At 43.9% G+C, this 22,774-nt stretch overlaps 2 protein-coding genes across 2 annotated transcripts in view; both read right to left on the bottom strand.

The window, feature by feature from the left end:
* Positions 1-14,052, bottom strand: part of SPINK5 (serine peptidase inhibitor Kazal type 5) — a 205,664-nt gene extending 191,612 nt beyond the window's left edge. The window contains exon 1 of the mRNA XM_054568601.1: positions 13,910-14,052. The gene's annotated coding sequence lies outside the window, so the exon portion shown is untranslated. The remainder of the gene's footprint in view (positions 1-13,909) is intronic.
* Positions 5,209-8,523, bottom strand: SCGB3A2 (secretoglobin family 3A member 2). Its single transcript, XM_054568218.1, has 3 exons — positions 8,363-8,523; positions 5,733-5,932; positions 5,209-5,341 (listed from the first exon to the last, which is right to left on the bottom strand). The coding sequence occupies exons 1-3, from the start codon at positions 8,415-8,417 to the stop codon at positions 5,318-5,320; spliced, it is 279 nt and encodes a 92-aa protein (XP_054424193.1). The 5' UTR covers positions 8,418-8,523; the 3' UTR covers positions 5,209-5,317.
* Positions 14,053-22,774: the final 8,722 nt, after the last annotated feature.

The following is a 22,774-nucleotide window of genomic DNA, read 5'->3' on the forward strand; positions in this document are numbered from 1 at the left end:
TTGCAGTGAACATGGGGGTACGGATATCTCTTCAAGATAGTGATCTTTATTTCCTTTGGATAGATACCCAAAAGTAGGATTGCTGTATCATATGGTACCTCTATTTTTAATTTTTTGAGGAACTGGCATACTGTTTTCCATAATGTCTGTAGCAATTTACATTCTCGCCAACAGTGCACAAGGGTTCTTTGCTTTTCTCCACATCCTCACCAGCATTTGTTATTGCTTGTCTTCTGATAACAGTCACTCTAACAGGTGTGAGGTGGTATCTCATTGTGGTTTTGATTTGCATTTCCCTTTTAAGTGGTGATGTTGAGCACATTTTCATATACCTGTTGGCTATTTGTACATCTTCTTTGGAAAATTGTCTATTCAGGTCCTTTGCTCATTTTTTAATCAAGTTCTTTTGTTTTTCTACTGAGCTGCATGAGTTTCTTACGTATTTTGGATATTAGCCCCTCATCGGATATATTATTTACAAAAATTTTCTCCCATCTTGTATGTTGCCTTTTTATTTTATTTCAAGACTGTGCTCATTTCAAATATTACATCCTTTTAACCATAATCAGTTAAGATTTCTACTGTATTACACCCTGACATGCAGACTGTTGATTCCCAACAAATGTGACCCAAAAATCCCTTCTCTGATTCTGAGGTCTAACTTGTGCCTTGGAAAGGTACCATAACCATAACTTGGAAAGGTACCATAACCGCCGTAATCAGTGCATCGCCTGAGCTTGAGAAACATGTCCTATCAGAGTTTCTCTGTCTTTACATCCACCCCTTTGTTGTACAACTTGAAATCACTCTTCTATGCTGGTAAAACAAAAATAAAAACAATAAAAACAGGTGCCCAATCAGTACCGGATTTAACGCACCGCTAAGAAGGAACTGTCCCCCCATCCCCAGCACCCTAGAGGGACTTTGAAGATTTCCCAGCAATCCAGAGAGATCCTGAAGATTTCCCAACTGCTTCGCAATATGTGTTTCCTCTTTCTACCTGTTGTTACCTTCTCTCCCAGCCCTCCCATAAGACCTCTGTGTAGCCAACAGGGGCACCTGTTTTTGAAGATCAAGAATCTCTTAACATCTGCACAGCGTTTTTCTTTCATGATCCCCTGACATTATTATCTCACTGCAACCCCATAAAATAAGCTGGTCAGGCATTATTTCCTTTGTGTAAAAGGGGAGGAGACTGAGGCTCAGGAGAGGTCATTGACATCATGAAGATCTGCAAGCTGGTACAGGCTGAGTGGGGACTCCAACCAGGTTCGTCCAGCCTCCAACACAGCACTCCCCTGGAGACACAACCCACACCATCGCTGCGCTGTCTCCAACCCCAGAGCTCCCATGATGACATCAGGCCTTAGGAGATTTTCATCTTGCATGTTACAAAGATGCTAAGCAGAAAGAGTACTTTTATGAACATATAATTCAAATTATAGCAATTCATTCTGTTACATCCCATCTCATTCTCAGCAAAAGCTGTTTTTCTAAATTTCCTTACAGCGATGGCTAGGACCCTACCTGAGTTACCTGCTTCTCATTGCTGCTTCTGTTACTCATTCCCTTGCTCCCTCCACTCCAGCCATTTGGAATCCTTGCCTTGCTTTAAATCCTCCAGGCATGTTCTTCCTTCGGAGCCTTGAATTTACTCTTCTTTCTGCCTAAAATACCTTCCCCAAGACCACTACGTGGCTTTGCCCCTCATTTCTTCAAGTCTTTCTCAGAGGTGACCTTCTCTGTGAGAACTCTGTTGAGCGTCCTACTTAAAATGGTACCCTCCGGCCATTGTTGCTCATCCTCTTTAGCAGATGCATTTTTTTTTCCTTCTAGCACTCGTCTTTTAACACAGTGTTAAAAGTTTTTTAAAAAGATTGAGCACCAGCCTGAGAACCAAAGGGTTGCCGGATCAATTCCCAGTCAGGGCACATGCCTGGGTTGTGGGCCAGGTCCCCAGTGGGGGCATACAAGAAGCAACTACACATTGATGTTTCTCTTCCTCTATTTCTCCCTCTCTTCCCCTCTCTCTAAAATTAATAAAATCTTTTCTAAAAAATGTTATTTTTTTTCTTTATTCTGCCTACCCTCAATAGAATGTAAGCTTCATGAGACAAGATTTTGCCTCTTTTGTGCAATGTTCCTGGCACAATCATAAGAAATTAGAACAGTGTCTCGCAGAGAGCAGCTATTCAATAAATACTTGTTGTAATCTGTATTAAGTAAAGAAATTAAAATCACAGAACTTCTACCTACAAACAAGAAAGTAAGGATGCACATGGAACATCCCACGGTTCCTGTGTTCGAGCAGCTCACAATCCTAATGCAGGAAATATGAGCACATGATCAACTACCCACACCCAGTGTGCTCTGGTAGAACAGAGGTGCTAAGTAGCGTGCGAGGCAGGACAAAGAGCCATTCATGTTCCCTTGGGAGATCTGAGAAGACTTCTCAGCAGTAATAATATCTGAGGTGCCATCTTGAAAGAAGAGAAAGAATTTGGAGACCTGGAGAAGGAGGAGTGAGGACAATTCAACCAGAGGGGACAGAATAAATCAACGCTCAGACTGTGACAATGCTTGTCATTCAAGGACGGTCCTTCAAAAGCTACCTAAGATGATACAGCAACAGATATTATTGGGACAGGTCCCTGCTTGGTCCTTCTCAATGTTACCTCTTTGAATCGCCACATCAAGTACAAGAATTAGGTATTATTATTCCATTTTGAAAGAATGCAACTGAAAACCCGAAGTTTAAAGAGCTTGCCCGTGGTTACGCAGGTCGCTACTGCTAAAGCCTGAACTTGAACAAAAGGCTGTACAAGCCTGAAGCTGCTGCTTTCTGCTTCACTGCTTGTTCAGTCTATGATAGGGTTTCCTTTAGTTACTTTTATGTTGAGAAGGGGAATTTACTGTCTAATATGTATTAACTGACATAACATTTTCTTCAAAATTCCACTTTGAAAACCATTAAAGTAGCATATGCTTACCCAAAGGGGAAAAATGAAGCAAAAATAGAAGAATGTATGTATTTTTAAAAGTTAGCCCCTGGTTCACTAAGTTCTCCCTTCTCATATGTCACAATGATCAGATAGGCTCAAGACAAAGACTGTTTCCTCAGGTGCAGGTGACAGAATTCAGACAGCTTGGGGAGATGGCCGCATAAAGCGGGAACAAGTTAAAAGGCCGTGGATGGAAGCCACTGAGATTTGGGTTTATTTATTACTACAGCTGGGCGACCTCAGCTCTTCTTAGAGATGCAGGTCAAATGTGGAAGGAAAAGAAGTTTCATAAAGTGCAACAATTCTAGTTGCAAAAAAAAAAAAGGGGGGGGTCAAGAAATGGCAGGAAATCAATATAATCTTCACAGAGGGGATGACAGTCAACATTATCTTAGCCAGGAAGCAACCAGGAAACAGAAAGTACTGCAACGCTTAGGACAGAGGAAGGTAACATAGTAATAGCTGCTCGCTTATCTGGACGGGATGCGTTCTAAGACCCCCAGTGGATGCCTGGGGTGCCTGAAACCACAGAGAGCGCCAAACCCTATATATGCTCTGTTTTATCATGCACATACAAACCTATGATGAAGTTTAATTAGAAATTAGGCCCAATCACAACTAATAAAATAGAACAATTATAACAATATACTTGAATAAAAGTGACAGGAACATTTTGGGGGCCATTATTTAGTAAAATAAGGATTTCCGGAACACAAGCACTGCAATAACATGTCAGTCCATCTGAGAGACACCTGAGGGGGCTCCTGAGTGACGAATGGGCGGGTGACACACACAGTGCGGCCACACTGGACAAAGGGATGGTTTACATCCTGGGCCGGATGGAGCAGGAGAGAGTGAGACAGCGCGAGACAGCGCAAGACTGACTGGTGTGCGATTTAAACCTTTGAATTATTTATTTCTGGAATTTTTCATTTAATATCTTTGGACCATGGTTGACTGTGGGCAACTGAAATTACACAAAACAAAATGGTGCCTCTAGGGGAACTAGTGTGCACAGAATTAATTCAACAGATAAGAGAAGACCTAAAAAGAAAGACAGGGGATGGTGAGGCAATGCAGCAACTGGTAACAGGAGGAAGCCACTACCCACCTCCAGTGGAAAGAGAGAGAAAAGAGGTGGTGTAAGCAGAGCCAGGGACTGGAGGTCGCTGGCAAAAGCCAGAACCAACGCAGACCTGTCCAGCAGGACCTGGCAGCTTGACACAGTACAGAGACTTCTTCCAAATAGAGGGGGAAAGGTGGTCACACTCTGGCTTTCCCCTTTCCTATCACCTGTCTCCTGCCTGCGACTCCCAGGGGCAGAACAGAGGCCAAGAGTCAGCTGACATTGGAACCTGAGAAAGTCACCTTTCAGGGGTCAGCTTCATGCCCCTGTGTTCCCTCAACACAGAGCAGAACAGGGGAATAATGGGGAACGGATCGGAGGGCAAACAGTCCCGAGACCGGCACTAGGTCAGGTCTGAAGGCAGACTATGGCAGACATTCTGGGTGGGAAACGACTTGATTTTCATTAAGGCATAAAAGTGTCACCAGCAAAGAGATTTAGCTATCTTTTCAGCATGGCTGGGGCTAGAGCCCATGTGAAGAAAGGGACACTGACAAGATTAGACACGGAAGCAAAGGCCAGTCGATGAGGGCCTGGCATGCCACGCTAAGGAGCTCGAAAGATGTTTTATAGGTGATTGTATAGAACCAAAATTACGTCTTGGAAAGAAAATGAAGGCATCGTTGTAGATGGCAGCACAGAGGGGAGAGGAGGCGAGGTCAGAAATCGCTTGCCAGAGGCGGCTGCAGTAAAGGCCTAACTTGGTGTGAGGGTCAGTGAGAGGTCCAACCGTAACTACGTTAACAGAAACTCGCATTCTGATGGTGTCGACTCCAAACCAATGAGGTTTGTGAGGACCCCGTGTTGCCATATAAGGCTTTGAAAATTCTTCTCCATTTCATGTTTTACATTTTTTTTAGAAGCACAGGGGATCTGGAAACACTGTCAGAGAAAGATCAGTTGCATAAGATGGAGATGTTTAACTTGGAGGGAAGGAATCATTATGTCTTACGGAAAATGTGAGTTAGCTTTATAACGATGGGCTCTCTAGAGTTTATGACCCAAGAGAAAAAATGATCTAGTTACGGCCCTTCTGAATAGAGCCCCCAGAAATAACAATAGGACAAACTGAAATCTATTCATTGCTTTATTCATTCTGTCCAGGAGTCACTACATTTTAGGATGGACCGAGTTCCAGCCAGGGAAGAGGAGACCAAGATCCTCCTTCCACTCTCGCTCTATCCTGCCGTCACACCAAATATGATAGGGCCTCCTGAAAGGCAGAAGGACAGGAATACAAATGAGAGCAGCTTACATGTAATTAGCACATTTCCAAAAACAGTTGCTCTCCTAGGAAGCCACCATTCTACTGACAGGAAAACAGAGGCTCCAAGCAGTTAAGTCCAGTGCAGAATCCCAGAGCTGGGAAATGGCGAAGTCGCAACTAGAACACAGGTCTCTGTCATTCAAATATTCCTACCAGAAATGTAAATATTGCACTTTCCTGAAGGGTCTGGACACGCAGACCGTACATGAGCCATTAGTCAGGGGAAAATACACATTCGCCAGGGAGAATGGGGGGAGGTGGGAGAGGAAAGGGCAGCGCAGGCATTCAGGGTGGCCGCGCCTGCCCTTGGACCAACTACCCCGCAGGCTGTAGTTACCAGCAGTTTCTTCACGGCCTCTGCGGCCTCTGGGCCCAGCTCATTCACACACTTCCTTAGCCCTTCCACAAGGTGCTCAACAGAAATGCCCAGAGTTTTCAGAAGCAGTTTTAATGGATCCAGGGTGAGAACGTTGTCCAGAGGTAAAGGTAAGGCATCCTTGACAGGAAGTGGCACCTTGTTGACCAGGAAGGCAGTAGCTGCAGAGCAAAAGGGGAAACCAAGTGAAACAGGAACATCCGCTCCTGTCGGTGACCTCACCACCTTCCACTCTGTCCATCAATGGCTCCATTCCAGCTACAGTCTTCTTGGGCCTTGGCACCTGCTGTCCCATCTCTCTAGAACTTTCTTTCCCCAGATAGCTACATGTTTTTCTTCTGCACATCACATGGTTTCTCCTCCAATGTTACATTCTCAGAGAGGTATCTAAAATGGCGCTCCTGTCAGCCTCTATCTTTTTCTTACCATTACCTAGAATAGTAAGTGGTTTTTTGCCTTCATCCTCTCACTAGAATGTAGGCTCCACGAGAACAAGGAGCTTATGTTTCATTCACAACTGCACCCCATGCCTAGCACACCCTGCTGCACCTTGGCACGAAGTAAGCACTCAGGAGGCACTACAACTGACCGCACAGGGATATACTTCACATGGGGCTGCCTCCACAGCCCACAAGTTGGAAACCAAAGCAGAGACGCTATAAGGAATCTCCACCTGGGGACAGGAAATGGACCCATGCACAGCCCAGGAACTGTTCCTAACCAATTTAACTCAATGCTACAAAAATAATTGCATCATGATTCTGTACCAGTTGGGGTAGCTACATGGAAGAGTCAGACAAGAGTACTGAATTCAGAGAACTCGCGGTCTGGTGGACAACAAAGACCTGTGTACGCCACAGTGCAGCACAGGCCGTGCTAACACTACGGACAAAGCTCCATGGGAACCCAGGAGGAGGGACGACTAATTCTAATGTGGGAGAGTGGTGCAGGGGCCTTCCCAGAAGCTAGAGTTATGTCTTGAGGCAAATGCCAGGATGACAAGGTAAAGAACGGAATGGCATTTTATGGAGAACAAAGTTAATGAAGGTACTGAGATAGGAAAATAAAAGTGCATATGTAGTATGGTGAGTCTTCCGTCCTGAATGGTTGGAGCTCAGAATTCCACTGGGGCGCGCTGAGGAGGGAGAAGGCAGGTGGGGCTGCGAAATACGGGTCGGGTCAGATTTTTCAAAGCCTTGAATGGCAAATTAATGAGTTTGAGGTGTTTGTTTTTTTTTTCCCTGAGGGCAATGGGGAGCTATCAAGGCTTTTATGTGATACAACTGCACTTTATATCCTAAGTTTTAGAAAGGTAACTTTCACCTAGAAAATGAATCAGTGTAAAATGAGAAAGAAGGGAAAAATTTGAATGACTTTTTTTATAAAATGTGTGCAAATATGTAAACATACATGTGCATGATCATATGCATAAGAACACATATCCTCCTGCTGGCTAAGATGCTATCAGTTCATTTTCCTTTGGAATCTTTTTATTTCCTCATTCTGATCATAAAAATTGAGCCTGTTCGCCTGTCTCATCTTGATCTTCTACCACCAATTTTCCCTCCAAAGTTCTCTTCCAGAGGGGCTATACTTACTCCCCCCCGCAGCTCCTCTTTCAGTAGCCACCTCTGCCAACAGATATTTGTCCCTGGACACAAAAGAACACCACAATAGCTGAAACTGATGAAGTTACAAATTTGTCAAAATTCCATATAAACACAAGGCAAAGTTGCCGATGTGGGCGTGGGCAGGACCTAGTTTCTTGTAATTCATCTCCTTACATAAACACTTTGGTGGGTGCCTTCTCTGCATGTACTCATAATTTCTAAGGGAAAGTCTGCAAAGCTTCCTGTGCCCTGAATGAGAGTGATCCAGATGCACCCAAATATCCTTCTGGTGGTTAATTGATTCTCTCCAAAAAGAATGGGTCAATCTCCATTGTCTTCGAAGAGGCCAACTCCTATACCCCACCTAGAAATTGAACAGGTCGCCCCTCAGTTCTTGCACAGAGCTCTAGATGAGCACCATTGTACTGGCTTCTGCAGAAGTCTTAGCTCCCCTACCATGCTACAGGCACCCTAAGAACACTATTTATGTCTGATTCATGTCTGACTCTTCCAGTGCTTATCCAGCACATAGCAGGTTGTAGCCATTCGAGAAATATCAATTGCGTGTGTGAACAAATAAATGTAACTATGTCTCAGGAGAACCAACCTGGCACCCTGATTGATTTGAGATGATAGCAAGAATGACGCCATATCATTTCAAAAGCATAAAAGAAAGAAGTTACAAAGTCAGGTTTTGACTAAAAGATTAAGGAAGATAAGGAAAACTATGGTGAACCATGGTCAACAACTAACATTGGTTGACCCTCAGTAGGAGTTGGCTAACCTCTCATGTAGGATGAACCAGGGGTGTTGGATTAGGGCTTGGATGGGGGGGTCAGCGAGGTAAAGCTGAAGTCCCTCCCAACCCTACCGTTCTGTGGTTCTAAAACTCCCTCTACCACAGTCCACTGGGGGCCAAGGCTTACTAGTTGTGTTTCTATTACTAGAAAAGCAGAAAAATATGCGCTCCAGGCTACTTACCAGAGTAACTGCATATGCCAATGGTCACCAGCAGCAGCACAGTGACCAGCTTCATGACAGGTTATCTGTGACGTCTGCCTGGCGTTTAAAAGGTGAACCCACCGAGCCCGGGGGGTCTACTTGCTGCATCAAGTGTAGCAGCTGCCTTTGCACCCGCACCTACTTATACACCCACCACGGACCTGAATTTCAGTTCCTACCACTTGACTCGCCACAGCAAAGAAGAGCATGAAGGTCACGTTTCCTCATTAAACAAATGGGAGGATTTTCCGCTTTCCCTCAAGTTCCCACAAGAAACAAAGCCCTGGCTTCACGCATTCTCAAGGACCTCTTGTACGAGCCTTTGCGCCGGGACCACGGCGACGCCAGGGGGAGACAAAGAGCTCCAAGAGTCCTTCCCTGTTCTTTGAGGCTTGAAGAAGATTGAAAAAGAAGAGAAGGTTTCACACTGGGATTCAAAGGAGTGGAAGTTCTGTTGAATTCTTCCAGCTTCCTATTTCTTTCAGGTGGGGAGAACCCCACGACCCGCTGAGCTAGCTATCCAGTTGTGGAAGCAATCTGGAGGTGCCACCAGCCCTGGCATAGCACAGACTCAGCTTAACGGCACCTTGGCCCATCCTGCTCCAGGATTCCGTCCGCCCATCCCAGCCCCGCTCATACGTCCCCTATGACAAGATCTTTATCTTGTCTAGTGTCTCGGGGTGTGCCTTCTGTGTGCCCTCATGCAGAAGAGGCGGCTCGGGATCTAAAATCAAAATGCCTTTTTTAAAGACCTGGGATTCAATATTTACGCTTTGTATAATCTCAGATTGGACATTTTTATCTATAGCATTGGTCTCCTCATCTGCAATGGGGACCTTACGAGCAGGACAGTCCCAAAGGTGTGACCCTGAGAAAATATTCTGTTGCAAGACCTATTTAGAGAAACGAGCTGAGTCACCAAGATATTCACTTAAAACTACCAGGAAGTTCAACCAGTTGTAATTGTGTAAAAGAAATGCTGGGCTGGCCATGGAAACAATCTACGTGAAAGGCCAGGGCGTCCCAGGCTGACCCTCTATGCAAGCCCAAGTCCTGGGGTTCTCTGGGGAATCTGGTGCCTCACATGCAAAGAAGAGAGGAAAAAGAACCTTGAAGGAGAGGAGCAGGGATCGAGGCTCCCTGGCGAAATGGCACTGCTGTCACCACCACCAGAGAGGGACTCCACACTCTGAGGAAGATAAGTCAAGGCACAGTCCCTGGAGGGCGCAAGGCTAGCAGCTGGGGCCCAGCTGGAGGTTATGGTATGGTTATGAGGATTTAATGAAACTGTGGACAAAGGATGTAACTGACCCAAACCAAGATTAACACTAAGTGTCACTTCTTATAAATTCCTATAAGTAACTGAGTTGTCATGGCCATTTCTTTATTTTTCTGCTACTTTGTAAACTGCATGAAGGAGATCAGGTATTACTGCCACTCATCCTCCATCCTGCCGCTTCTACTGCTTTCTCTGCAAGAGACTGCTTCTGTTTGTCCTGGGTATTACCGCCTCGCCAGGGATGCCGATGTGCCAAAACGCTCAAAGAGCAAGATCGTGTGGTAAATTGAGTCTATGCCATCTTTCATTTTTATGTCATAATCTTTTCATGGGACACTAACTAGTGCTGTCCTCCTCCGTGCTTGACATTTGCACATTTCCTTTCAAATGCTCTCTCTACATGTCCCCTCTTCTGCTCTGACCTAGAGAGGAAGCGGATCTTGTCATGCTGTGGCTTCCGGACTTCCTGGCCAACTGCATCTGGTTAGGATTGGATAATGGAAGGAACAGGTAGAGATCGGAGGTGAGAGAAAGGGAAAGGGCCAGGCCATTTCTCCCTCCTTCTGCTTCAGGGGACGTCTTGAGCAGTGGCTGCATCTTCTCCATGGCTTCAGCCGCTTCCAAAAACGCCCTCTGCCTGTGGTCCCACCCGTGCCAGGCAGAGGCGCCACTGTCCCGGCTTCTGCTGGGTGGCTCCAGCTCCGGGCCCAGCTTCTCCCTCTGTCCCTCCTGGCCAAGGAGCAGTAGCAGCTTCCAGCATTTTGTAACCTCAGGGTTGACTCACCTCCACCACTGCCGCCACCAACTGCATTTCTAACACATTGTAAATCCTCCTCCAAGGAGGAGGTGATCAAACTCTTCCTATTTGATCACCTGGTCTGGTTTGGATGTCCTGGATGGATTCTGATTAATACAGCACCCTAAACACTGTAGCCCTTTTGGTAAAGGCAGGTCTTTCCTTCTGAAACTCTGAGAAGCACCAAGTTATGAATCTGTGAGGTGCACAGACAAGACCCATCCAAGAGAAATACAGCATCACCCATAAAGACATACTTCTCCCTTCCAGCCTCGGAAGTGCTTGCTACTATCTCAAGCGTGTCTGCTGGTCCCAGAGGTGAGTTCTCTCCTAGGAAGCTCCTCAGACCCCTTTGCTAATACATTTCTGATGGGCCTATCAAGTAGTCTGCCAGGCATATGGTCTTGACCGAAACCTTACAGTAGACATGAATGGTGTACACACTAACGGCTGGAACTTGCTCCACACAACACACACACACACACAGTCATCAGGCCCTACTGTGTGCAGTATGAGAATACTAATATGTTCAACAAGTATTCATTGAGCATCTACTGTGTGCCAGGCACTGTGTCAGGGACGAGGACTGGAGGAGTAAACCAAACAAGCAAATGTCATGCCTTCATGGAGCTGACAGTGTAATGGGATAAATGGACAATAAACAGGTAAACAAACAAGGAAAAGAACTAGTGGTAAGGGGCTAGGAAGGGGCAGACAGGGTGCTACACTAGAGAGCAGGTGGGTGGGGAGTCTCGTCAGAAGTAAGAAAAGGCTTGCCCATGGCTACTTCCAGGCTTCCTAGGATCCGAGCCATTGTAGTCATTGCATCTTTTTATTCTGTATTTTTCAACGCTTTCACACCCTGAGGCGTTGCGGACCCTGGGGATGCTCGCTGCCCTGCAGGGCTAGCTAATTCCTGAAGACAACAAACAATGCACCTGGGAGTGCACCTTCCCTGTGCAAACCCACCAGATCCAAAGCCCACACGGCAACCCCCTCCTTTATGGAGCTCTAACACTGATCACCCCAGGGCCAGGTGCCAGACAACCAGGGACAGTCCCTACACCCTGAGCCACCAAAATTATTCAAAGTAGCCTATCCTCGACCTGCTTACCCTGGCTCCCCCACCCCTTCCCATGGGAAACACACAAAAAAGGCTTTGCCCACTTCCTACCACACCTCCTGACAAACCTGGTGCTTCCTGTGTGGCATGCCCCCTTTTCTTGGGATCCGTGATTTTGACAAACTTTTTGATGGCAGTCATCTCCAGATCTGTTAGTGTGAATAATAATAAAACTTACATTTTTAAAAGAGCCATCTAGCCTTTTCTTATATTGGGACTTTTTCTCTCTGCAGCATAATTACTTGAACCAGTGTCTTCTTTCCCAGGACTAACTTGTAAACATCTGGAGGGGGTTGGCCTTATTCATGTCTGAAATATACACACTTGCTAATATTATTAGGAACCACTAATTAGTGCCAGGCACTACATTTTGCTTATGGTGTTCATCTCCTTCTCACAAAACCACTCATGATAAGAGCTTTTATCCCATTTTATAAATGATAATCTGAAGCTGGAAGCAATGAATTAATTGCCACGGTCACTTAGACAATAAATAATGGGGCTGAATTTGAGTCCTTTCTTTTTCTGATTTGTATTTCTTTACCTTTAAACCCTTAATGAATATGTGTTTCCAGTAAGCATTTGTAAAATAATTTATGAAGAGAAATGAAAGGAGAAAGAAATTAATGTCAGTGTTTCTAAGTTAATTTTGGATGTGCTTTCTGAATGGGTTTCTTGTGGAGATTAAATTTATAATCGGGAGCAGAAATTCAATTAGCCATCCACCAACTCTTTAGGGAGCACGTCTGGTGCATCTGATTCTGTGGTGATTCTGGGACTGCAGCAACACCAAATGAGGCACAAATCTTGCCTCATTGTAATTATAGTAAAGAAAACTGTTAGAGGCAAGTTACTAAGTCCTTTTTTCCCCTCTCTAAGAGGAATGGCAATGATAAAGAGGTCTCTTGAATGTCAGAGGAGAGAATCAGCCTGAGATTTCATCGAACACTGTACCTTCAAGCTGAAAGGAGACAGTCATTGGAAACGTCCAACTAGAGCCTGGTCTCTTAACTTACTGCAAACTGAATGGCCAAAAATGACCTAAATGTAAGCCTATATAAAAGGCAGAAAGTAGTCTTAAATTTTGTCTTTATGAACATATAACACATAATCAAATGTCAAAGCTCAGTATATCAACCTCCTAAAGTGTGGGTAAAAGCAAAAATATCTGTTCCTGGCTCCTTTCTATACTGATCACTTCCTATTTACAGTGCAAGCAAAGTAGTCCATTGTCATCTGAGGCTAACTTTTAGCCCCTTTTCTGGCACAGCAGAGAAATCCAAAGGGATTGGGAATGCAGGAGGACTCAACCCAGAGAATAACTAAGACCCAATCAAAGCAAAATCAAAGGAACATTAGAGGGAAGTAAAAGATCCGCCCAGGCTTGATTTTTCAACGGAGACTCCACAAATTCATGTGGTTCTTGAATTTAAAAATGTGGACAAGCAGAGAAGGTAAGAAATAAAACTAGAACCTGCCATGTTCTTTTTTAGAAAACAATCTGAGACAATGACATGGGCTGAAGAAAAAGACGCGTGGACAGTGTCTTTCATCTTTCTGTGCCCAGTTCTATTCATTCACAGCGTCTGATCGCAGTAGATATCAAACGGGTATTCAGTTTATAGTCAGACAATCAATGAGTTGTGTCAGGCGAATTCGATGGGAAGGAATGACTATAAAAACTAAACTTTGTCTGAGGTTGATCTGGCAAGACTTTAATCAGTAGTGACAGATAGGAGTTTTTGCACAGGAGGAAACCTGGTCATAAAAGTTTATAAAGCAAATTAGTGTAAAGGGAGGCAGAAAGGCCTTTCAGGCTCCTGGACTTTGGGCCCAGGTGACCCCTACTGCCAATCCACGGCCCACCCCCACATCCACAGCTAAGGTCACCACCTTTTAGGGAACCAGGACAGCGTGTGCTACACCTCACCCCCAGCAAGATGCCAAGCCTCACAGAGGACAGCTCTTCAGTGCGCAGCAAGCGTTCTCCCCGCCATGATCCTAAGTCCTGCTTTCAACGACCCTTTGCAGAGGAATGATTTCACCGTGTACCCCTGGCAACCTGGCAGGGACCCACACAGGCAAAGGGGGGGACTGTAGCTTATCCAAGACTTAGGGGAACGCATCGCGACACTCCTGGAACACGAGTAGAAGGGAGCCCCGTAGGAGCTGCTATAAGCCGCCTTCTGCTCTCCTTCTCTTCTCCTTCTCTTCTACCCCAGGAGGCTGTCAAAGACGTTCCTTACTGCCTCCCGGGGTCTGTGAGGTGTGGGGCTTTCTGCCCTGCCCACCCGCCCAGAACGCGGCAGCAGACTATAAAACCAAAACCTCTTAGCTGCAGCCTGGGATTGGCTCCTCAACCACAGGGTACCGGACAACTTGCGTGCAGTCTTCCAGTCCCTCCGGTTTGGGCATCCTCCTTTTTGATGTGTGAGTCAAAGATGACAGGGAGCTGGCACCTCTGACTTATGCTTCTCTTTGCTGTCTGTGTAAGTGATAAACTGCCTAAATCTAAAAGTGGTTCCTTGGATCGTTAGCAGTTCTGTCAGTCAGACCTTGGCTTTGCCTTGCCCCGTACGTGTGAGCTTGACACACAGCCAGTAGGAAGCCACAGTGCACGTTCTCTGTGTGGGAGTAACGCCAAGAAAAGCATCAAGAGTTCGTGGTGTACTTGGCCAAGTTATAGGTCTTCAATCAGTGCCTCAGCTATAAATCATTTCTCTCTTTCCAAATGTTTACACTACGACTCTTGTGACCACAAGTACAGGGTGGGGAGGCCCTTTCATAATGCATGTGAGTGCCTGGCAAGTCCCATACAAATGTGCATAGTGGATAGTGTTTGCTCAACAATGTCTCCAGCTTCTCCAAAGCTTCCCAGTGTTGGGGCTGCTCTTTTGTTCCCTGAATGCCCTTATTCTTCCTTTAGTGACTAAGAGTGCTGGTCCTGGAGCCAGCCTGTCTGGATTCGCATCCTAGTTCCTCCACGGGGGAAATTAATTTGTCTCTCTGGGCCTGTTTCATCCCCTTCCAAAATGAGGCTAACAAAAGTATCTCCCTTATTGGCCAGTTATGAGGAGTAATGAGTTAACATACACAAAATGCTTAGAAAAATTAGTGCCTCCAAATGGGCACTCGACATATGTTTCATGATATATTTGTTATTCCACCCTCTCCACTTCTACTTTTAGTTTTCCAACTTTCTAAACATAACCTCAAAGAGAGCAAACCACCATTACCAACAAGTTCATGAACACTACTTCTCAGTTATTTAATTTGGAGTGATTTTACTTATAAATTTCTTTTTAATGAATTTCATTTCCTTGGCTTGCTACATAGAATAGGGAGGGAATGGATAATACTGTATCCACTAAACAAATAATGGAGGGGTTTGTTGGTTTTTGTTTTTGGCATTACGTTTTTAATCTGAGCCAATTTTGGCCTCACAGAAGAAATCTGAGTATATAACACTAAATTTTTTAGGAACCATTTGAGAGTCACTTGCTCCATCACTCACCAATACCAGTGCACACTACAAGCAAAGACATTGTCCTACGTAACTATAATCGGGGATCTAACATAACTACCATCTCACACTCAGACCTAAGTCCAATTTCACCAATTGTCTCACTAATGTCCTTTCTAGCTAAAGAACCCAGTTCAGAATCTTGTGTTACACTGAGTTGTCAGGTCTTCCTAGTCTTCTTTAGTCTGGATGAGTTCTTCAGGCTCTCCTTGACTCTCACGACCATGACGCTTGTGAAGATGACAGACCAGGTTTTCTTAAACCTACTGAATCAGAAACTCCGGAGCTGCAGCCCAGTAACATGTGGTTTAGTAAGTCCTCCAACTGACTCTGATGTATGTTAAGTTTTGAGAGCCACTGAGATAGACGAAAGAACACTTGTCTTAAGATCAAACACACCACAGGTCTAGACCACTCTTATTAACTGGGTGGCTTGGGGCCAGACACTTCATTTTAGTTGCTTTTCATTTTTTAATTTTAATTTTATTTTTTATTTTACAGAGGGAGTAAGGGAGGGAGAAAGAGAGGGAGAGAAACATCAGTGTGAGAGAGAAACATCAATTGGCTGCCTTCCCTAAGTGCCCCAACTGGGGACCAAACCCACAACCCAGACAGGTGTCCTACCGGGAACTGAACCAACACTTTGGTTTGCGAGATGATGCCCAACCAACTGAGCCACACCAGCTGGGGCTAGTCACTTTTTATTGTTTAAAATTGGAAAAAAGTGTCTGCTTCACAGTGTTGCTGATAAGTCAGTCAAGTCACGTGTATTTGAAGGCAGTTTGTACGTAAAAGGCTTTAAGGGACTCGAAGGGCATGTGACGCTGCTGGGCAGGCTGAGCCCTGGTCAGGACGCCTGCTGCGCAGGTGAAAGGAAGCTGTCCCCGCTGTTTCTCTCACAGCCCATTTACTGGACGGCGGGGAGTTCACCAGAAGAGCCAATTCCATGGCTCTAATGCATCTCTCCAGTGGCCAGGCACCGACTCTCGGGCACACTGCTACAGGCTGCTTGAGAAGTATGGAAAGACCTGGTTAAAAGACAGAGACGGAAGGAGGAAGGGAGGCAGGGAGGGAGGGAGGGAGGGAAGGAGGGAGGGGGGATGCAGAGCAAGGTCAGGGTTTGTATTTAAGGCGCATGAAAGTTTTAATACCAGTAAATGAAGCAGTGGGTGGTAAAAGCTGAAAACTTAAGGCTGCTTTGAGCCAAGAGGGGTCATGGCAAGATGAAATTATATGGAGGCAGAAACTTCAATAAAAGAAAAGATATAGAAAGGTTGCTGTCTAGAGCAAAAGGGGACAGCCAAGAGAAAGCAAAGTTACATTTAAAGATGGCAACTTTGTGATCCACAAGAGAGCAGAAAAGAGAGCTGACCTCTAAAGCCATCTCAGCTGCTGATGGCTTTCTAGCATCAATGTATTAGGAATGTATTAGGAGTCCCTCCTAATATTATCCATTACCTTTTCCCTTGAGTGGGTCCCTATTCCTCTAAAGCCAAAATCCTCAATTGAACTCATTTTTCTTATTATTCTGTTTACACTGTAGAAGAGAAGACCCAGCCTGGTGAGGAGGCTGGAGAATGGGTCACTGTCTTCAACTGCAGGACAACGGGTCACTCAAAGGAAAAGAGGGTGGGCCTGTCCCATGTGCTGCCAGAAGCCTGGGCTGGAGCAATCAGATAGAAGTTAGAAGGTCCATGAAGGCCCAAAAAGGAAGGCTTTTCTAACAACAAAATTTTCTCTTTTTTTTCAAATTTTTCTTTTTATACTTCATTTCTTTGTATCAAATTTTCTATCAAAGTTTAAAGGTTTAAAATTAAACCTGTTTTGATAATGTTTTTAAACATTAGATCCTTCCTGTAAACCCCTTTAGAAAAAGGTGTTTCCTTTGGTAAACACTGCGTTAATGGTGTTTGTTAAAAAGTGCCTACGTAAAGTTCAGCAGATGATTTATGGGACTTGAACACTCGTCACTGGGCCCAGGCTCTGTCCTGTGCCGAGTGGACAATGCTGTGTTTGACCAAGGGACTCTGAGCAAATTCCAACCTAAGACTCAACATACTGTTCTTTAGAGACTTCCTTCTTAATCCTTCTCTAATAAAGAAAAAAGAACAACTTGCTCACATGATTAAGGCTTAACCTATTTTCCAGAGACACACACGAATGTTTCATCTGCACCAATGTTCTAAGTCGGGAATGTGGGGGTAGAGGATGGTTTCGCAGCATGTTTAAGAATATGGTGGTGGACTCAGGTCTGTTTCTGAACACCAGTTCCAAGCCTCCAGTGTGGCAAGCAAGATTCTAAACCTACATAACCTTGGTTTTCTCATCTGTTAATGGGAATTACAGCCATTTATGTGTTTTTGCAGCATTAAATATGTTCCATTATATTTGGCACAATTCTTAGCCTGCAATGAGCACTTTTTATGACTTATTTACTTTTTATTTAGTTAATGTTATTTAGTAAATAAAATGTGAAAGGTTAGTTTAAGAGTGGTAGGATCAGAAACCAGAATCTACTCCAATTGTTTTCATTTTCTTCACACATTCTCTTTCTCTTGCTGCAGTTGCTTCATACCCATCCGATATTTCCTTATTTGAGATGTGGCTAGTTATATATTGATCTTTTGTCCCAAAATATATGTCTCTACCTTTAGCTATAGACTTTTCATTTTTTCTTGTTTCCATATATCACAAAAACTTTCTCCGTTCTCCGAGTAAACATTTACATTTCTCAACTGAAATGCTTCCTTCTCTCCTGTCTGAGCATTTAGTTAATTATTGCCGGAGAAGAATCAGTGCCAGGCTGGGAGACGGACAAAGTTTCTGCACAGGGAGACTCAGGACTCTATCAACAAGGAAACCTGGACGGAGGTGTTCACAGCTGTTCTGGGCCCGAAGGAGGTGGTCTCCCACACCGACGGCTTGCTGTGTTTTAAAAAGTTAATGTAAGAGCAGCTCAGAAATTTCCTATAGATATATAATACAGAAATATTTTACCAATAAGAGGGAAGAGAGAGGGCTGAAGTTCCATATGAGCTACAGTACGGCAGCAATAGTTGCGGTGACCACTTATTAATTCAGCTGCCAGTGCCACGGTCTGAGCTAAGAGCTTTACATGCATTGTCTTCTTTATTCCTCATGACAACTCCATGAAGCAGGTATAGGTTCATAGTCCCTCATTCATAATTCCAAACCCCCACAGAATTATGAAAACCAGGAGTTGCTGTTTCATTTTTGTAACTCATTTGACAGCAAAACCTGTCAAGAGATGATTTAAGGCTATGTATTTTTTATATTATTGCTGTATGTTTGATGAGAGAGTACACCGTATGAGTTTTCTAAAATTAAAAAAAAAAAAAAACCCTCAGAATTCTAAAGCTCCTCTGGCATTGGGATTTTGGAAAATAGACTGTGCAAACCGAGGGTCAGAAGTGTGACATTTAGCTCAAAGTCACCTAGGCAGAACTGGCCTTTCACTAGGTAACATGTTAGAAATGTTATCATCTCAACTGCTGGCATCGGCATTTATCTGAGGAAAAGAACTGTCTTTAGGGGGAAAATACCCTCAAAAGAATTTAGCGGGTGTAGTATTTTGAAGACCTAGATATCATTTTGTACTGCTTTAGACAAAGAAAGAAACTGGTTGTTTTGTTCTGGAGTGGAGGGGGTAGAAAAGAGAAAGAAGGAGAAGGAACACATATTTGTGGGGTTGGCTTCTGCTTGGCGGGAAATGACCAAGGAGGCCTCCCAAGGAAGAGTCCCTCTAAGGGCTGCTGTGTTGTTTTGTTGTCTGGTGTCTAATGCAACACCTTCTATCATTCCTTTGCAAACTTACTGAAGTCTACTATGCTCACAAATACTTACAGTAACTGGACTTTCTTCCATTTTATCAGGTACTCTAAATTAAACAGTGTGCTTAATTCTGGAGACTTAAAAAAAAAAAAGGTCATAGATGCAGGAGTTTAGTAGGACAGGAAAAAAAATAAAAAATCAAGATCCTGGTTTAATATTCTATAATAGAAGCATGCATATCGGCAGAGTTTGCACCGATAAGGGAGCAACGCTTACTGCCTCGCTGACTGCAGTTATCCTGGCTATATACCCTCAGGGCAGCCAAAATGGGGAAGACCATTGTCACATGGTACTGAAAAGTGCTTCTTCAATAACTATTTGGATATATGTATGCTGCCAGGATTCTCAAAGCTAGAAGAAATTTCTCTCTTGAGTCCCACAGTTGTTTTTGATCTTTCTTAGCAGTCTTCTTTCAATAATACAATTGTCTCCTTGACCCATGTGGCTCAGTGGGTTGGGCATTGTCTCGCAAAGCTAAAGATCACAAGTTCAATTCCCAGTTGGTTGGAGCACATGCCTGGGTTTTGCGTTCAGTCCCCGGTCAGGGTGCATACGAGAGGCAGCTGGTCAATGTTTCTCTCTCACGTTGATGTTTCTCTCCCTCTCTTTCTCCTCCCATCTCCTCTCTCTAAAAATAACTAAAACCTTTTTTTAAAAAATGATTGTCTCAAGCTGTTCTCTTCCTTTATTTTATTTTTCAAATACAAGTAAAAGTTTATTTAGAAAGTCACAGGCAGAAAGTGAGCCAGGTAGGCAACATGGACTCGGGAAACTCCCACAGAGGCCAATGAAGGGCGCTTGGAGCTTCAGAGAAAGAAGGGCAAAGAAAACCCGCCTGAGAGGAAGGGAGGGGGAAGGAAAGGCGCAAGAGAGCGGCGGGGGCGGGCGGTGGGGGGGGGGGGAGAGACTTGAGGGAAGAAGACAGGGACAGCGTGGTGCTCCAGAGAAAGCGTGTGAGTGACTGTTATCTTCCTTTATTACCCCACAGTAAATACTTATCACTTGCCTTTTATGTATTGAATACTGGAAGGCGCTGTAAAGGGTTTATGACAGTATTTTTTTCCCACTCTGGTAAATGATTAAAGGAACTAAGAATTTTGAGCCTGAACAAAGAAGTGCTTTGAATGGGCCTGGTGGTTGTCCACACAAATCCATATTTAAACTACATTATTTTCCATATTAAATCTTTTATGACCCCATGTCCAGTTTCAGCAACAGCCTGTGTTCCCAACTTTCTTTAGAGCAAAATTTCTTGAAGTAGGTGCATTCCCTATGCGTCTGTTTCTGACACGCTGTTCACTGTTTAACTTACTTTAAATGGCATTTACATATTACTTCTACCAACACCTAACACACAGCAAGTGTCGATAAGTATTTGCTGAATAAAAAAGTACATCAGTTATGCAATTTCCATGTAGTGAGACTGAGGCACTTCCCCATCTGGCTCTCCCCACATGACCTGATATGCCAAGTGTCAGCAAAAAGACAGGAGTGAGAAAAGACGCTCAGCAGCATCATGCGAGAAGAAAGAGACGTGGGCAAGTTCTCTGCGGTAAAGTAAGTAAAAGTATAACTTTGGGTTAGAAACGAATTAGTTTGTTTGCCTGCTTTTTACAAGAAGTGAATTAGTGAGACTTTGGACATTACTATTAGAGCCTTGTGCAGGTAATGAGAGAGGGGGTCGCAGTTCTGTGGGCCGCTGCTGCTGTGGTCCGGTCGCCCCGGAGCGGCATTCTCGCTAGTTCCCTTCACAAAGCACAAAGCCAGAACAGAGCTGTCCGGGGGGAGACAAACTTGACGCAATATCAGATGAGAAGTAATTAACTGACAGGCTATCTCACGGAAGAGAAGATTTAGAGTAGACTAGAGTCATTATGAACAAATATTTGAAGGAGGATCATAGTGATAATAAAGCAGAATTGTTCTGAGGCCAAAGAGTAAGATAAATAGATAGAAGTTCCAGAAGGACAGCTTTCATCTCGATATAAAGCTTATTCCCATCTATCACCTGCAGTATTTGAGCACTGGCTAGGTGCCCACCAGTAGGTAGATGAAATGTAAACAGAAGATGGAGAGTTGGAACAGATCATTCTTTCTTGTCTTTCCCAATCCTGTGATGAACAGTTATTCTAGCAAACTGGAAACATTGGAAAGGTGTGTTGAGACAGCCAGCTGATGTTCACTTTGCCTTAACACTGTGTTGTTAAGAACAGTACTTGCATTCCTTAAGGTTAAGGGTGAGACTGACCATGACGACGATGATGTTACAACCACCAGCTGAGTGGCACACTCAGGAGCCTCCCAGCTCAGTCTCTCACTGACAAGGACACAGCAAGTGCTCATCTCTACTCTTTCCGACATTCCTTGACTATAAAAAAGCAAGCCCAAGACAGAAGCATATTTCAACTCCAGCTAGAGTTTTAGTGGTGTCAGTTAAAGACCGGTTTCAATGAGACTGAAGTGGTATGAGATAGGCAAGCGTGTTTTCCAGGGCCACAGACTGGGCCTCGGCAAAGTCGGGAAACAGCGGCCAATAGCAAAGCCAAGATGACCCAGAGGGGAAAGGCTGCCATCTGCTATGCAGGCCAGTACAGTGCTGCATGGAAGTGCTGCATCTGTGAGAGGCTAGAGGGTGTTTCAGAGAAAAACACATTAGATGAAATGTCCAGTGTAGTACCTGAGCAAGGACAGACCAAAGGGAAAAGGCTACAGAGACTTACCCACAGTTATAGAGCCACTGCATTGTGACGGGGAGAAAGGGTAACTTCAATGACTGAAAATGGGTGGACCATCCACAAATCAAGGTTGAAAAAGGATCAAATCTTGACACCTAGCTACATAATTTATAAAAATTAATTACAGTGTGTTGTAGGATTTCTAGAATCATATGAACTATCCTTATAATCTTGGGGCAGGCGACATTTTCTTAAACAGGATACGGTCTACTTTAAAACATTAACAATAAAGAAAATTGGACTTGATTAAAATTAAGAATCTTTGTTTATCAAAAGATATCACTAAGAGGATAAAAATGTACTCTACTCAGTAGAAGATACTTATAACACACATCTAAAGACACTGAAGCTGGCAGAGTAAAGAGACCTTGCAAAACATCTGGGTGTGCGGCAATACTAAATTAGGAACCAAGGCCTCCTGAAGCTTAAACCAGTGCTCTAACCATGTCATTAAGTTTAAATAACTGTTTCAAAATGAAAAGTGCTGGGACATAAAGATGTGCATTAGGAAGAACAAACAAGAGATATGAAGTCAGGTATATATTATACACACATGTGTACATGAATAACACATGTGAATGTATACATGCATATATGTATACATGTATGTCTATGTATGTATAGATCATAAATATGTGTTTTATATATCATAAATATATATGTACTTGACCTCTGCGACCAGGAATATGAAAACTGAAATATCTGTGCTTCAGTTTCCCTTGTAAACTGAATGGGAATAATAACAATGTAGGGATTACAAAAATGAAAGTAAAGTACCACGGTGCCCGGCATAGGAGCTTTTGAAAATTTTCAGCAATAGTGGTTATAATTATAGTTATATAATGATGCAATTAACATAATTATTATTTAGTGATAGCTTTATGAACTGTTATGAGGGAGAAATATTTTACTAATTGATACAAGCACTGCAGATATTTTTGCCAAGCTATAAAGGATGGGTACAATCAAAACCACTGGACCCTGTTAGGAGGGTAGGCGGTGGAAGGAAAAGGGATTATTAAGAAAAGTCATGAAGTTCTATAAGTAATAAAAAAAATAAGGTTGAAGAGCTAAGACACAGCC

This window comes from Pteronotus mesoamericanus, unplaced genomic scaffold (assembly GCF_021234165.1).
Source record: "Pteronotus mesoamericanus isolate MK-2021 breed Mesoamerican mustached bat unplaced genomic scaffold, CSHL_Meso_final contig_2, whole genome shotgun sequence".
NCBI lineage: Eukaryota > Metazoa > Chordata > Mammalia > Chiroptera > Mormoopidae > Pteronotus > Pteronotus mesoamericanus.